We start from the raw sequence: 16,857 nt of genomic DNA, 5'->3' as shown, positions 1-16,857 counted from the left end.
CCCCGGGTTCTAGCTCCCGGATTCCTGATCCTGATCCCCGGGTTCTAGCTCCCGGATTCCTGATCCTGATCCCCGGGTTCTAGCTCCCGGATTCCTGATCCTGATCCCCGGGTTCTAGCTCCCGGATTCCTGATCCTGATCCCCGGGTTCTAGCTCCCGGATTCCTGATCCTGATCCCCGGGTTCTAGCTCCCGGATTCCTGATCCTGATCCCCGGGTTCTAGCTCCCGGATTCCTGATCCCCGGGTTCTAGCTCCCGGATGCCTGCCCCCCCCGGGTTCTAGCTCCCGGGAGTCCGGAGCTGGAGTTGCAGCAGCGGCCATGGAGGAGTTAGCAGCGGCGGCGAAGGCCGAGGGGCCACCCAGAGCGGAGCGGGCGGCGGGTGCAGCAGCGAACGGGGAAGCGGGGACGGTGAGCCAGGACCCGGTCATTTACTTTGTCCGGGGCCGGGCTGCAGGCGGCCCTCCCGGGCAGGAGCAGGAGGAAGAGGCCGAGCAGCTCCAGTTCAGAGCCGTGTCCGGGCCGGCCACCCCCTGCCCCAGTTACATCAGCAACAGTGACTCCAGGCCCCGGGGAGGTGAGTGCAACACGGCATTCCCATTTTTAATTTCAATAGGAACCGAGAGTTCAACAAACTCCTGGAGTTACAGCAGCTTCCTGCAGAAATTGGAAGTATCTGTGTGTGTTTGGAGGGTTAGGTATGTGTGTGTGTGTGTGTGTGTGTGTGAGAGAGAGCCCTGTGTCTGGGGTGGGAGGTGTGTGTGTGTGTGAGAGAGAGCCCTGTGTCTGGGGTGGGAGGGGGAGGTGTGTGAGAGAGAGCGAGCCCTGTGTCTGGGGTGGGAGGGGGAGGTGTGTGAGAGAGAGCGAGCCCTGTGTCTGGGGTGGGAGGGGGAGGTGTGTGAGAGAGAGCGAGCCCTGTGTCTGGGGTGGGAGGGGGAGGTGTGTGAGAGAGAGCGAGCCCTGTGTCTGGGGTGGGAGGGGGAGGTGTGTGAGAGAGAGCGAGCCCTGTGTCTGGGGTGGGAGGGGGAGGTGTGTGAGAGAGAGCGAGCCCTGTGTCTGGGGTGGGAGGGGGAGGTGTGTGAGAGAGAGCGAGCCCTGTGTCTGGGGTGGGAGGGGGAGGTGTGTGAGAGAGAGCGAGCCCTGTGTCTGGGGTGGGAGGGGGAGGTGTGTGAGAGAGAGCGAGCCCTGTGTCTGGGGTGGGAGGGGGAGGTGTGTGAGAGAGAGCGAGCCCTGTGTCTGGGGGTGTGTGAAGGGTATGTATGTGAGAGAGATGCCCTGCGTCTGAGGTGTGTGAAGGGCTGTGACAGTGATTTGTGAGCAGCATTGGTGTATCTCCCCTCCTAATTGCCCCAGAGTGTCTGGGTCCGACTATCTGCTGCAAGTGGTAGGACTGGCCTTCCTCTGGAGGTAACTGTCCCTCCTTGCTCCATCCTCAAACCGGGGTTCGCCTTTTCCTGGGCTCCTTGAAATACTTACCTTTATATAGCACCCTGTCCAACCGCAGGCTGTACCAAAGAACCTCTACAATCACTGACATGCTTTGACTGTTGCCACTGTTGTAAACCAACTCCCGCACAACAAGCTCCCATAAACAGAAATGATGTGGACGAGCTGGTGTTGGACTGGGGTGGACAAAGTTAAAAATCACACAACACCAGGTTATAGTCCAACAGGTTTAATTGGAAGCGCTAGCTTTCAGAACGTTGCTTCTTCATCAGGTGGCTAGCTAGTACTTGTACTTCCAAATAAACCTGTTGGATTGTAACCTGGTATTGTGATTTTAAACAGAAATGAGTTAGACGTCCCCATTGGTGAGGCGAAAGTGAGGACAGCAGATACTAGAGATTAGAGTCGAGTGTGTGGTGCTGGAAAAGCACAGCAGGTCAGGCAGTATCCGAGGTGCCCGAAATGTTGATTCTCCTGCTCCTCAGATGCTGCCTGACCTGTGCTTTTCCAGCAACACACATTAGACTCTGATCACCATCTGTGGTATTGGTCAAGAAACTGAGACGGGCAGGGGTCTGGCTCCTGCTGTTCTTCAAAGTTGTGTCTGTGGGATCTTTGGCTTCTGTCCAAGAGACCGCTGGTGACTCTGGGTGAAGAAAGTGGCTCGGGTTGAAAGTCTCATGTTGACAACTGGCCCCTGTGACAATGCGGTCCTGCCCTGGGGGGTGTCAGGCTGGATTCTGTGCTCCATAGAACAGTACAGCATAGGAACAGGTCCTCAGGCCTACAGTGTTGTACTGAACATGACACAAAATTAAACTAATCCCTTCTGCCTGCCCTTGGTGCATATTCCGTGCCCCCCATTCCTTGTGTATCAGTGTGCTTATCTAAAAGCCCCTTAAACATCCCTATCATATCTGTATCTGCAACCATCCCAGGCAACACGTTCCAGACTCCTACCACACTCTGTGTAAAAATGTACACTCCATATACATTTGAAAGCACCATCTGACCCACCAGGGACAATGCTGCTACTGAGTCATATCAACGTCTACTGTTTACTGAATCTTTTCACTCACCAAACAAGATAATAAGTCCCTTTTAAACAAAGGCAAGAGAAAATCTCAGGATCTCTGAAGAAACATGAACTTTGGTTGCAGCTGTCTGTGTTCCATTCAGCTGATATTCTCAATTAGCTTGACAGAAGTACACTTAAATTATACCCTAAGATCTTGACGTTTTAAAAAAAAAGTGATTCCACGATGTGAAATGGTCATTCATTGCCTGTCCCTAGTTGCCCCTTGAGAAGGTGGGGGTGAGCTGCCTTCTTGAGCCGCTGCAGTCCATGTGCTGTGTGTAGACCCACAATGCCCTTAGGGAGGGGATTCCAGGATTCTGACCCAGGAACAGCGATGTTTTTCCAAGTTCTTTGTTCATCCCACCCTATTCTAATCTCAGAATAAGAGGCTGCACATTTAAAACAGAGATAAGAAAGAATTTTTCTCTGAGGGAAGTGAGTCTGGAGAATTCCTTACCACAGAGAGCTGTCGAGGGTGGCTTCTTCACTATTTTCAAGGCTGAGATGATAAGACGGATTTTTCTTTTGTTCAGAATGGGAAATGGCGGCAGGAAAGTGGAGTTGAGGATTATTAGATCATTCATGATCTCATTGAGTGGTGGAGCAGATGTGATGGATTGTATTGCCTACTCCTGTTCCTATGTCTGATGGTCTTATTACTCTGTGAACATCTTCAGTTGTCCTTCCTGTTTTTCCACCTCTTCCCTTAAATACTGTTCACCTCCACCACTCCCTAAGGGAGTGACTTCCACATTCTCACCACCATCTCTGGGAAAAAGAGCTTTTTCTTGAATTTCAGGTTGCGTTTATTTGAGTTAATCTTACAGTCAAATTTGTGTTATTGAAATTCATGTTCCTTCACTGCATTACTCCCTCAGCGCTGACCCCTCCGACAGTGTGGTGCTCCCTGGGCTCTCCCAGTTTTCCAAGGTGGTCAACATACTGAATATCAGGAATAAAAGGAATCTTTGTAATTATCATTTTCAGTCATGGCTACCTGTTAACACGGTTTCTTTTTGGATTGTTTGTTTTCAGATCCCTCCTGAGTGCAGTACTGTGTCAGTGCTGGGCAATGCAGTTTAAGTGGGTTCTGTTTTTCTGAATCCAGAGTTATGAATGAGATGGATCTGAGTGTGCAAGACAGTGAGGTGGGTGAAATCTGACCGTGTGGGACGTGGGTAGGAGAGGGAGGAGTCTGATTGTGATGTTGCAGACATTGCACAGTGAGTCTCTGACAGAAAGTGGTCTCTTCCTGTCCTTTAGCTTGGTGAGTGAGTGCGAGTGGCAGATATTCTGTAATGTTGCTATTTGTCTCCTGGAGTACTGCATACTTGTTCTGTATCTAGCAAAGACTAGGATTTGGTCCTAATTGCCCTCAAACTGAGTAGTTTGCTGGGCATTTCAGAGGGTAGTTAAGAGTCAGCCATATTGGGTCTGGAGTCACATGGAGGCCAGGTAAGCACCAGTTAGTAAACCGAATGGGTTTGTACAGTAAACAATGATAGTCTCAGTGATACTGCCCATGAGACTTGCTTTATATTCCAGTGCTATTAATTTAAATTAAATTCCACCAGTGATCATGGTTGGAATTTAACCCATGTTGTCAGAGACCCTGGGCCTTCTGTATTACTAGTCTAGTGACATTACACCATAATCTCCACACCATTGAGACGATTGGTGTAGGTATTTCAGAATGTCGAAATTAAGTACCAATTTATCCTGTTTGTACATGAAAGGCAGCATTGGAATAGTTTAATATTCCATTATAGATGATGTTCCTGGAAATAAGGTTTAAATCCGTGAATAAGGATCATTCATTTGTCTGTCTTTCCCCAGGATGCCCCTAGAATTGATGTGAATTACTTTAGGACCATGTATAACTTCGGAACTGGAGTAAGCCATTCAGCCCATTGAGCCTGCCCCACTGTTCAGTATAGCGATGATTGATTGAAATTTTCAATGCCTTTTACTCATCCCATCTCCACAACCCTGAACAATGCGTCACTGGTCATCGAAATTTATCAGTCTCCACCTTAACCAGACTCAAAGACTAAGCCTCCACAGCCGTCTGTCAGAGACAGTTCCAAAGGTTCACAATCCTCAGGGTAAAATAGAGTTCTCTTCCACTTGGACCCTTTTATTTTTAAATTGTGTCCCTGGTTCTGGGCTCCCCAGCCATGGGAAACATCTTACCCTGTCTATCCTTTTTAAAATAATTTTGTAAGTTTCAATCAGATCACCTCTCATTCTTTAGAGACTGTGCAGAATTGGTGTGGTGTAGGTTTGGTCTTACTCACTGAAGTTCTACGGAATTGAGAAGTGATCTTCTTGAGATCCCCTTCAGGATAGATATTGAGGGGATGTTCTCCTGTGGGCGGGATGGGGGGAGAGAGTCTCAAACCGAGGATGCAGTAAAACTATTCACACAGAGCTGAGAGGGATAGCAGGGAGGTAACATTCCTTTTTCTCCCAGAGAGCAGTGGAGCTTTGATCATTCGATTGATTCAAGGGTGAGTTAGGTTTTAATTGTGGAGAGTGAGGTCAGCTGGAAAGTATGGGTGAGGTTATGATCAGAGCAATCACTAATGTGTTGAATGGCACATCAGACTCTATGTTCTTGCGTTCTTAGAGTGTAGGTGGCAATGTACACAAAGCAAGATCACGAGCAGTGGGTGAAATAATTAATAATAATTATTAATTTGGTAGGGTTCATAAGGATGGGGATGTTGACTGAGAACCATCTCATCTCATCTCATGAGATCATTTTTAAAGACTATCGGGTGGGGGCAGGGGATCTGCTGAACCACTCACCTGAAGTGCTCAGCTCTGAGGGAAGACTCACTGTTTACACTGTATTTTCAACCAAAACCCCTCTATCGAGGAGCTCAATGCATCAATAATTGAACCGCATTCAACATGGGTGAGAGCAAAGTTTGGCTAATGAAATACTGCTGCAGAGTAACCACTGTTGTGATGGAGGAAATGTGATGGCTACACTGCACACAGCAAGATCCCATAAAAAGCGGGTACGATAATGAGATGATTTTATGACTTCCAGGAGGTGTTGGATTTAACACTTGGAGACAAATGATCTGAAGTGAGGAGAAAGCAGGAGCAGGCTATTCACTTGGATGATTATAGAATTCCCACAGTGTGGAAGCAGGCCATTCGGCCCATCGAGTCCACACTGACCCTTCAAGAGAATCCCACCCAGACCACCCTTGTACTCTGTGAGCCTACATCTCCCATGGCTAACCCACCTAGCTGGACCGAATGGGCAATTTCCCATGGTCTTAACCTGCACATCTTTGGATTGTGGGAGGAAACCGGAGCACCTGGAAGAAACCCACGCAGACACAGGGAGAATGTGCAAACTCCACACAGACAGTTGCCCGAGGGTGGAATCGAACCCGGGTCCCTGGTGCTGTGAGGCAGCAGTGCCAACCTCTGAGCCACCACGCCACTCCGATCAGCCATGGTCAAATTGAATGACAGAGCAGTATAGAAGAGTCGAATGGCTTACTCCTGTTAATATTATCTGTTTTATTGAGAACCACATTTGTTCAGTGGGATTTGTTTTGTTGTTGAGGATAAATATTATCAGGGCACCTCCCAAACCCATGACCACTTTGATCTAGAAAGACAAGGGCAGCAGATACACGGGAACACCACCCCCTGTAAGTTCCCCTCCAAATCCCTCTCCACCCTAACTTGGAAATATATCGCCGTTTCTTCACTGTCACTGGGTCACAATCCTGGAACTCCCTCCCTAAGGGGCATTGTGGGTCTACCCACAGCACATGGACTGCAGCGGCTCAAGTAGGCAGCTCACCCCCACCTTCTCAAGGGGGCAATTGTGCCATCATCCCAAGAATGAATTAAAAAAACACAAATGGCAGAATGTCAAGATGAACAGTCCTGGGAAAAACATGACAAAAAAGTCAACAATAAAAACATTGTGAATGTAGGAAACCTGTCAAACAGGATAATCTGGTGACAGTAATGGGTGGTGTATCACTTACTAATTTGGTAAGGTTAATTTGTAGTTCCTCTGACAGCTACAAGAATTCCCAAAGCCCTTTCTTTGCCAAAAAATCCTTCCTTTTCAAGCAAAGCACTATTGCCCAGAGGGCAGTTAAGAGTCAACCACACTGCTCTGGGTCTGGAGTCACATGTGGGTCAGGGAGGTGTGTATATGGAATGAGCTGGCAGAGGAAGTGGTGGAGGCTGGTACAATTACAACATTTAAAAGGAATCTGGATGGGTATATAAATAGGAAGGATTTAGAGGGATATGGGCCAAGTGCTGGCAAATAGGACTAGATTAATTTAGGATATCTGGTCAGCATGGACGAGTTGGACCGAAGGGTCTGTTTCCATGCTGTATATCTCTATGACGCTATATTAACTAATGCTGAAAATTCAGATTATTAATGGGTTCCTTTTATCCACAGTGTACATTACTCATAGAGTCATAGAGATGTACAGCATGGAAACAGACCCTTCGGTCCAACCCGTCCATGCCGACCAGATATCCCAACCCAATCTAGTCCCACCGCCAGCACCTGGCCCATATCCCTCCAAACCCTTCCTATTCATATACCCATCCAAATGCCTCTTAGCCTCCACCACTTCCTCTGGAAGCTCATTCCATACACGTACTACCCTCTATGTGAAAAAGTGGCCCCTTAGGTTTCTTTTATATCTTTCCCCTCTCACCCTAAACCTATGCCCTCTAGTTCTGAGGGAAAAGACTTTGCCTATTTGCCCTATCCATGCCCCTCATAATTTTGTAAACCTCTATAAGGTCACCCCTCAGCCTCCGACACTCCAGGGAAAACAGCCCCAGCCTATTCAGCCTCTCCCTGTAGCTCAAATCCTCCAACCCTGGCAACATCCTTGTAAATCTTTTCTGAACCCTTTCAAGTTTCACAACATCCTTCCTATAGCAGGGAGACCAGAATTGCACACAATATTCCAAAAGTGGCCTGATCAATGTCCTGTACAGCCACAACATAACCCTTCAACTCTATGCTCAATGTTCTGTCCAATAAATGAAAGTAAACCAAATGCCTTCTTCACTAACCTATCCACCTGCGACTCCACTTTCAAGGAACTAAGATTGGTTTAAAAAAAAACTTCTCTGTCTTTTTCATAACTTTAGTCTCAATTTGGGTAAAGCTGAAGATTAAAAATGGCAGGAGATCTCCGACCCGTGTTATGCTCCTGTTGCTCAATGTGGGAGCTCAGGGACATAGCTGATATCCCTGGTCTGTTCACACGCAAGAAGTGTGTCCAGTTACAACTCTTGTTGGACCACATGACTGCTCTGGAGCTTTAGGAGGACTCACTGTGGAGCATACACGATGCTGAGGAGATCGTGGATAGAACGTTTAGTGAATTGGTCACACCGCAGGTTAGGATTGCTGAGAGTGAAAGGGAATGGGTGACCAAAAGATAGAGAGAGTAGGAAGGCAGTGCAGGTGTCCCCTGCGGTCATCTCCCTCCAAAACAGGTATACCGTTTTGTATACTGTTGGGGGAGATGGCTCACCAGGGGAAGGCAGCAGTAACCAGGGTCATGGCACTGTGGCTGGCTCCGCTGTTCAGAAGGGCGGGAAAAAGAGTGGCAGGGCTATCATCATAGAGGATTAAATTGTAAGGGAAGGAGATAGACCAGGGGTGGGGAACCTGAGGCCTTAAGGCTGTATATGGCCTTGTAGGCCATTGTGTGTGGCCTTTTCAATGAATCCAAATTTTGCAAAACAAATCTTTTATTTTTTATTAATATGTTTTTTGTCCTTTATTATTTTTATTTTAATCTTAAAATGAATGTATTTAAATTACCAGAGAGTAAAAGAAAATTCAACGAAATAATCCTCACAGACTCTCTGCCACAATTTTTAAAAATATGAATTTTGAAGAATATATAATTGAAGTCTCTTGGATGGGGCCTTATTGGATTACATCTAGCATAATGCGGCCTTCCAACATGAAAGGGTTCCCCACCGCTGAGATAGACGCTTCTGTGGTCGAAAACGAGATTCCTGAATGGTATGTTGCCTCCCAGTGCACGGGTCAGGGATGTCATGTCTAGGATTGACTGCAGAAAATTCTGAAGGGGGGAGGGTGAACAGCCAGTTGTCGTGGTGCACGTAGGCACCAATGATATCGGTAAAAAATGGGATGAGGTCCTACAAGAAGAATTTAGGGAGTTAGGAAGCAAGTTAAAATGTAGGACCACAGAGGTAGTAGTCTCAGGATTACTACCAGTGCCACGTGCTAGTCAGAGTAGGAATGAAAAAATAATCAGGATGAATGAGTGGCTTGAAAGATATTGCGGGAGGGAGGGGTTTCAGATTTTTGGGACATTGGCACCGGTTCTGGGGGAGGTGGGACTTACAAATTGGACAGTGTACACCTGGGCCGGGCTGGAACCAATGTCCTAGGGGGCGCTTTTGCTAACGCTGTTGGGGAGGGTTTAAACTAATGTGGCAAGGGGATGGGAACCAAATGAGGAGGTTAGTCGACAGTAAGGAGGTAGTAACTAAAGCCTGTAAGGAACTAAATAATGAAGTCAGCATGACTAAGGGGAAGAGTAGGCAGGAAGTGGAGGATGAACGCAGAGGGACTGGTGGTCCGAGGTGCATTTGTTTCAATGTGAGAAATGTAGTAGCTAAGACAGATAAACTTAGCGCTCCGATTAGTATCTGGGAGTATGATGTTATTGTGATTACTGAGACTTGGTTGAGAGAAGGGTATGATTGGCATCTAAATATCCCAGGATATCGACGCTTCAGATGGGATAGAGAGGGAGGTAAAAGGGGTAGAAGGGTTGCATTACTGGTCAGAGATGATATCCCAGCTGTGCTGAAGGAGGGCACTATGGAGGACTCGAGCAGTGAGGCAATATGGGCACTGTGTTTATATGCTGAGTCCATGTTTAAGCATGCTTTACCCCTGTAAATATTTTAGTGTGAGCATCTTTTGGATTTGAAAGGGATGATGCAATTGAAACGATGCTTTAATTATGTAGGCAGGTTAGTATTAGAGTCATAGAGATTGACAGCACAGAGAAAGACCCTTCGGCCCATCAAATCTATACCCGTCAAAAACAAGCACTTAATTATTCTAATCTGATTTTACAACAGGTGGGCCATAGCTCTGTTTATCTTGTACTGTAGAATTCCCTGCAGCCTGTCTGTTTCTGTTAATTTGGGTAAATATACAGCTCCTGGAGTTCTAGAATTTGTGGCCAGTGTTTGTTGCTCATCCAAAATCGCCCTTGAACTGAGTTTCTTGCTTTGCTCAGCCATTTCAGAGGGCAGACGAAAGTGGGTACTGCAGATGCTGGAGATTAGATTCAAGATCAGAGTGGTGCTGGAAAAAGCATAGCGGGTCAGGCAGCATCCGAGGAGCAGGAAAATCAACGTTTTGGGCAGACCCTTCATCAGGAATGATTTCAGAGGGCAGTTGGAGTCACCCCATTGCTGTTGGTCTGGAGTCGTGTGTAGGCCAGACCAGGTAAGGATGTCAGATTTCCCTCCCTACAGGACATTAGGGAACCAGAAGGGTTTTTATGTGATGAACCCTGTGTTTATATTTTCACATAATTCTACCTCCGTTAATCGTGTTACATCTGATTGCTAGAGTTTCCCCATGGAAAGAGTCCACGAATGAAAGCAGATACAGGAACACTGACCAGAATTTATGCCAGTGAATGACCGAACAGGGTTGAGTGGCTTCCTGCTGTTCCTATTGTGGAGAATTGTGCAACATGGAAAAGAAGGCTGTTCTCCCCATCATGCCCCTAAAGACTTTAGTCCCATTTCCTGGCTCTTTCCTGAGGCACTGCATCTCTCTCTCTTTTTTTAATTTTTTATATATTTATATAATTCCCTTTTATAAATGTTGCTATTGAATTTCACCACCTTTCAAATTGCAACCAGAGGTATAAATAATTTCTCTTTTTCTCTGAAGGACACAGACTGGAGGCCAGGATTGATTGGTCCTGCCCTTGTCAGTTTCTCCTTTCCGTCTATATCAGAAGCTGTCACAATTTTCAACTGAATTTACCTTTAACCCTGCCGCTCTAAGCAAGACAATCCTAGTTTCTCACTAAAGACCCTTGTCCAGTCCTAAATATCCTCTGCACCCCTTGTCCCAGGGTCTTCCCTAAAGTGCAGCCTAACCAGTATATTGTCAGGACTTAACAATAACTTACCTGTATTTTTTTTTGTAATGAATTGTTTGCTCAGTTTCAGAGGTTTGTTGTACCTTAACGTCTGGGTCTGTATCTCTCTCTCTCTCTGTCTTTCTCTGCGCCCTTTTTAAAACTGTTTCATCTGGTTTATAGTCTCCAACCTCATTCACCACCAAAATGAATTATTTCACACTTCTGGACTCTGCAAGTTATCTGCTGATTTCATCCACTGACCTCCCGAATTATGTCTATCCTCAGCATTTGCTATCTGGTACTTTGAAAATGTTCCCTTTTATACCCTAGTGCAGGTTTGTAATTTTTTTTTCTGACGTGAGAATTGGATTCAGTGGCACAAATTATCCATGGCCTCATTCTCTATTGGTACTGCATCAGGGTCTGTGCTTTCCTTGAGATGTCTCTGACTGGGGGGGAGACTTCGCCCGATTGGAGTTGGATGAGAGTGTGTGTGTGTAATTTTATGGTTAATTGGGACTGAGCTAAGGGGATGGAGCCAACAGACTGTACGCACCAATGGTACTGTCTGTTGCAGTGTCCCAGAGCTGTGTCGGGGATTGTTTACGCATTTATAGGTCCAATGTCATGTGATGCGGAATTTTCACTCCAGGCTTTGCATTTGGCCAGCCATTTTGGTCTACACCCAACCTGCGCTAAGGAGTGAGCAGCCCTTCGGTGCTTGAGAATGGTACTTGGTATATCACCAGCTAGAGGAAAGCTCCATTTAACCAGGTGCTGAGCATCCCCGTCTGCATTTGGAACCTTCACTTCCCCCTCACCTCACCCCCTTTGCTGGAGATCTGCAGCTGGACTAGATTCTGAGGATTTGCAGAAAATAAGCTTCTCCATTTGCTATTCCAGAGGCATATTTTATATATGAGAGAGAGAGAGAGAGAGGGAAGATTACAGCGTGCCCTTGCTATTGAGGCTGTTTCTAGGTTCTCTGCAGTGTCAGCACAAACTCCCTCCCTCCCTCTCCCTCTCTCTCTGTCTCTGTGTCTCTGCACTGTGATCCCTTCGTACAGAGCCAACCTTCCTGCTGCAGGATTTACTGTCAGCTTCCAGTTAGCTGGCTCACCATGTCTGACCTGACTCCCCAGAGCGATGCTCCAACACCCACCACAGACAAGATCACCCAGGCGGCCAGAGAGACCATCTACTTGTGCAACTTCCGCGTCTCGGTGGATGGAGAATGGCTGTGTTTGCGGGAACTGAATGATATCTCCCTTACACCTGACCCAGAGCCCACCCATGAAGGTAACGATCATTTGCAGACCCTGCAAGCTGCTCTTTGCTGATTCTCGTGTTCCCCACCCTCCCAAATCCTTAAACCACGACAGCAGCAACATTGCCATTATTGAAAACCTCGTTTTGCTGTGTTTAAAGAGCCCTGTACAATCTGCTCTCAATGATTTTACTGTTTATTGCAGACAGACTAAACCTAAAACCACCTCAGTGCCACATAACCTTGTTGAATTTGCTTTAAATTTTATTGCCATTGTGGATCACAGTATTTTGTTTTCCTCCACCACATTACAAGCCTGTTTTGGTTTTATTAATGGACGGGACCAATTGATATAATTTAATCACTGGCGCAGACTTGATCCTGTAGCGTCTGCCGCCTCAGGTTACACCAGAGACCGTCTCGATGGTTTTCAGCTAGTCTGTGTCGAGCCAGTGTATAGCACTGCTGTCAGATCTGCACAGGGTTGTTTTTCTTTCTAAATGAGAAGCCTTTTTGAATGTTAACAATTGCACCAACAGCAGAAAGCAACACAAGAGCTCATCTCTTTCACTCGGAGAAACGTTAGGTTCTGCTGCGTGCCTGATCTGAAGGCAGATGAGGAAGGCCATGTTTGGGGAAATGTGCTGAGTTGTGGTGACCATGCAGCAATTGCCCTCTGTTCCTGTCACCAACCCCCAACGCATGACCTTTGAACTGCATCAGTTGTCCTGGGAGGGGGGCGGGAGGATACTTGATAATACAAAGAGGTACTTTCATCACTGCCTTTCTTCAGAGGAGGGGCAGGCGACGCGCTTGCTCCTAATTGGAGTCTCATTTAGCCCGGGCCCTGCTTCATTGCCAGGGTTAACCCTTCCCTGCCCATGCTGTTCCACAGATGCAGGGCTCCCACACACTCGAGGTGTTCACATGCAGCCGAAAGCTTTGTGATGGTGGTGAAGGTTTCAGGTGTAGCAGTACAGGCTTGATCCCCCCCCCCCCCTCTAGTTTTTGCTTTGTTTCAGAATTGATTTATCTTACAGAGGACAGCCCTGCTTTTCAGAGGGAAGCCCACATTTATTAAGGTTCAGTAGTAAGCCTCTTCTTTAACAGCATAGAGATTTAGTACGTTCAGTGCTAAGTTGGTGATTTGGAACAGACACAATGGGGAGATAAGAATATAGAGAAGCAATATAAAGTAACTCGAACACTTCGAGTCATAAAGATGGACAGCACGGAAACAGACCCTTCAGTCCATCACGTCCATGCCGACCAGATATCCCAACCCAATCTAGTCCTATTTGCCAGCATTTGGCCCATATCCCCCTAAACCCTTCCTATTCATATACCCATCCAAATGTCTTTTAAATACTGTAATTGTACCAGCCTCCATCACTTCCTCTGGCAGCTCATTCCACACACATACCACCCGCTGTGTGAAAAGGTTGCCCCTTAGGTCCCTTTCACATCTTTCCTCTTTCACCCTAAACCTATGCCCTCTAGTTCTGGACTCACCCACCCCAGAAAAAAGACCTTGCCTATTTATCCTGTCCATGCCCCTCATGATGTTATAAACCTCTATAAAGTCACACTTCTAAGAAGATAGGTAGAGCAAGGTGTGCAGAAGGATTTAGATAGATAGGTTAAGTGAGTGGGCGAGGGTCTGGCAGATGGAGTACAATGATGGTAAATGTGAATCATCCATTTTAATAGGAATAACAGCAAAACGGACTATTATTTAAATAGTGAAAAGTGGCAGCGTGCTCCTGTGCAGAGGGGCCTGGGTGGCCTTGTGCATGAATCACCAAAGTTGGTTTGCAGGTGCAGCAGGTAATTCGAGAGATGGAGTTTAAAAACAGGGAGGTCATGTTGCAGCTGGACAGGGTGCTGTTGAGGTCACACCTGGAGTACTGTGTACAATTTTCATCTCCCTTAAGAAAGGATGTACTGGCACTAGAATGGGTGTAGAGGAGGTTCACTAGGTTGGTTCTGGAGTTGAGAGGGTTGGCTTATGAGAAGACACTGAGTAGACTAGACAATACTCATTGGAATTTATAAGAATGTGGGTGGCTCTTATAGCAATATAATTTTATGAAGGGAATCAATAAGATAGAAGCAGGGAGGGGGAGGTTGTTTCCAATGGGGGATGAAACTAGAACTAGGGGGCATAGTTTCAAAGTAAGGGGGAGTAGACTTGGGACTGAGTTGAGGAGGAACTTCTTCACCCAAAGGGTTGTGAATCTGTGGAATTTCCTGCCCAGTGAAATAGCTGATGCTTCCTCATTGTTTTTATGGCAAAGATAGATTTTTGAACAGTAAGGGAATTAACGGTGATGGTGAGAGGGTGGGTGAGTGGAGCTGAGGCCATGTAAAGATCAGCCATGATCTTATTGAATGGCGGAGCAGGCTCGAGGGGCCAGGCGGCCTACTCCTGCTCCTGGTTCTTATGTAAGAACTGAGAATCATGGAGGCTTGCATTTAAAAATTTAACTGTGCAGGACAGGTTTCTTTTAAGAAATAGAGAAGAGATTCCAGAATTAATGAGTGGAAGCATAAAACATAAAAGCAAGTAAATTGTTCAGACCTGACTGAGATACTGGCTAACTCCCAGCGGGAGTATTGAACTCATTTTGGTCTTCATACTTTAGGATGTCCAGACCTCTGTCACGGTGCAAAGGAGATGGACCAGACTGGGACCAGGGATGAGGCAGGCGTGGGGAGAGGGACTGGGGAAACTCGGTTTGATTTTCTCCAAGCAGAGAAGGTTTGAGGGAGATTTAATCCTCAAAATCATCAAGGATTTTGACTGTGGATAAAGAGAATTCTTTTTCCATTGGATGTGTCAGTTACCAGAATTATGGAAATCAGTAAAAACGAGAAGGGATCTGAGATTCATTTTCTCCACAGTGGGCTGTTCTGGTCTTGAACATTGTCTGCTTGAAAAGACAGTGTGAACCTCCAAAAGGGAATTAGATGGGCACGTGTCAGGACTCTGGGGCAAAGAGCAGTGGGAGTGGGACTAATTGGATAGCTCTTTGGAAGAGCCAGCATAGAAATGGTGGACTGAATGGCCTCCTTCCTGCTGTGTGAGTCTGTACAATCGATAACACATTGACAGCTGCTCAGGTCACACAGCAGTTTCCTGGAATTATCGTCGGCTGTCCCTTTGGGATTTCTGCTGCGGCAGTGAGGGCTTGTTACTGGTTTCACAGCTTTTCTGCAAAGCAGTTTCAGTTTCCTGTTTCAGTTCCTTACCTGAGCCCCTGAAGATGGATGGTTGGTGTGGGTGAGATTGGAGCCACAGCACAGGGTTTAATCCCCATTCCATCTTGGGGTAGATTCAGGACAGGACCTGCCTGTTTGCCTGTGGTGGAGGTCATGGTACTGTGACCCATCTGTATGATGTATGTACCCCTTCAGTCAGACAGTGTCAAGGATGTGTTTAGATTGTGGGTGTTGTCAGAAGCACAGATACAAATCCGACATTGGCCATGGGGTTTTCAGTAGTTCCGCCCCCCCCCCCAAGGTTGAGAGAGCTTGTGGGTGAGAGGGCACTGTGTATCTACAATAGCTTCAGATCCTTTTACAGTACCATTAAACTCAAACCAGTTTCATCTCCTCTTATTTGAAAGATTAAAGTTTGCCTTTAAAAGCACCCAAGTGGAATTTAAGTTGAGTGGGAGCTTTCTGTCGCTGTAATTTAACACAGAATTGAGCCATTCAGCCCATCTGCTAGCTGTGTGTTCTGTAATTACACAGGTACAACCCAAGTCTTACCGTATCAGTTTTATTTTGCACCCATCCCCTTTATTTTTCCCTCATTTTAGAAGAAATTGTTTCTTTTGGTGGTTTTATTTGCATGACATTTTGTCCTTTTTTTTCCCTTTTTTACTTTTTGCTGCTCTTTGCAAAGACTCTTGGGAGGATTTAACAGTTTGGGTGGATCAGATACTTGAGGAAGCAGAAGGTGGGTAACAGGATTGTTTTTTGGCTCTTGTGTCTTTGTGAGCTAGTGGTCAAGTCACTGCATGTTCTTTGACCTTGTGTGAGCACCATGCTGATGTAGTGTAGCCACGTACAGAGATGGTAAACACAGAGGAGCCTCCGCTCCCCCCTCCCCTACAACCCTCAGAGGTCTCAGTCAGTGTCGCACTGGACTCCTCAGGCAGTCATATCACTCTGCCAATGGCAGCTGTGCCTTCACATACCTCGTGTCACTGTGTCTGTGTCTGTGTGTGTGTGTGTGTTTATTCTTTCACTCTTCCCTTCCTCTTTTTTTTCCTTTTTTTTTTTTTTCTCCCTTTTTTTTTTTTTTCTCCTTTTTTTTCTTTTTTTCTTTACCCTACACTACCACCTAACTGCGGTAGTGCTTATTTTATCCCCAGCACCCATGGTGTGTGTGTGCAGGTGTAAGACACTGTGAAAGACACAAAGTGCACGAATCTTTATTCAGTTTCCACCACCAGGAAGACAGGAAAACACCCGGGTGGCCAGTGACAAACACTGCCCCCCACATCAAAGGACAGTGCTGTGTGATCAAAACAGTGAAGGGGAGGGTAGGGACTAAATCAAAATAGAATTGGAGGGAGAAATGATGCACACGACCCCCTGCGGCGCCCACCTCTCCCTGAACAACTCCAGGGCGTTGGTCGACACCGCGTGCTCCTTCTCCAAGGACACCCGGGCTCTAACGTAACCGCGGAAGAGGGGCAGGCAGTCGGCCCTAACGACCCCCTCCACGGCCCGCTGCCTGGACCTATTTATGGCCAGTTTGGCCAGGCCCAGGAGCAGACCCACGAGGAGGTCTTCAGACCTGCCCTCCTTCCTCCGTACCGGGTGCCCAAAGATCAGGAGCGTGGGACTGAAGTGCAGCCAAAAACAGAGGAGAAAGTTTTT

General features: G+C 46.8%; 1 protein-coding gene across 8 annotated transcripts in view; it reads left to right on the top strand.

Annotated features, from left to right (window-relative positions):
- The first annotated feature begins 6 nt into the window (after positions 1-6).
- Positions 7-16,857, top strand: part of rufy3 (RUN and FYVE domain containing 3) — a 68,514-nt gene continuing 51,663 nt past the window's right edge. For 3 of the 8 annotated variants that reach the window (XM_043674475.1, XM_043674479.1, XM_043674480.1), the window contains exons 1-2: positions 7-576; positions 15,875-15,928. In XM_043674475.1, the coding sequence (XP_043530410.1) occupies positions 321-576; positions 15,875-15,928 (310 nt within the window). In that variant the 5' untranslated portion in view covers positions 7-320. Of the gene's footprint in view, positions 577-11,165; positions 11,997-15,874; positions 15,929-16,857 lie in introns of those variants that run through there. The other 5 variants (XM_043674477.1, XM_043674481.1, XM_043674476.1 and 2 more) reach the window with 5 other exon arrangements.

This window comes from Chiloscyllium plagiosum, chromosome 32 (genome assembly GCF_004010195.1).
Source record: "Chiloscyllium plagiosum isolate BGI_BamShark_2017 chromosome 32, ASM401019v2, whole genome shotgun sequence".
Classification (NCBI taxonomy): domain Eukaryota; kingdom Metazoa; phylum Chordata; class Chondrichthyes; order Orectolobiformes; family Hemiscylliidae; genus Chiloscyllium; species Chiloscyllium plagiosum.
The sequence above is the reverse complement of the archived record's forward strand: the minus strand, read 5'-3'. Positions and strand labels throughout refer to the sequence as shown.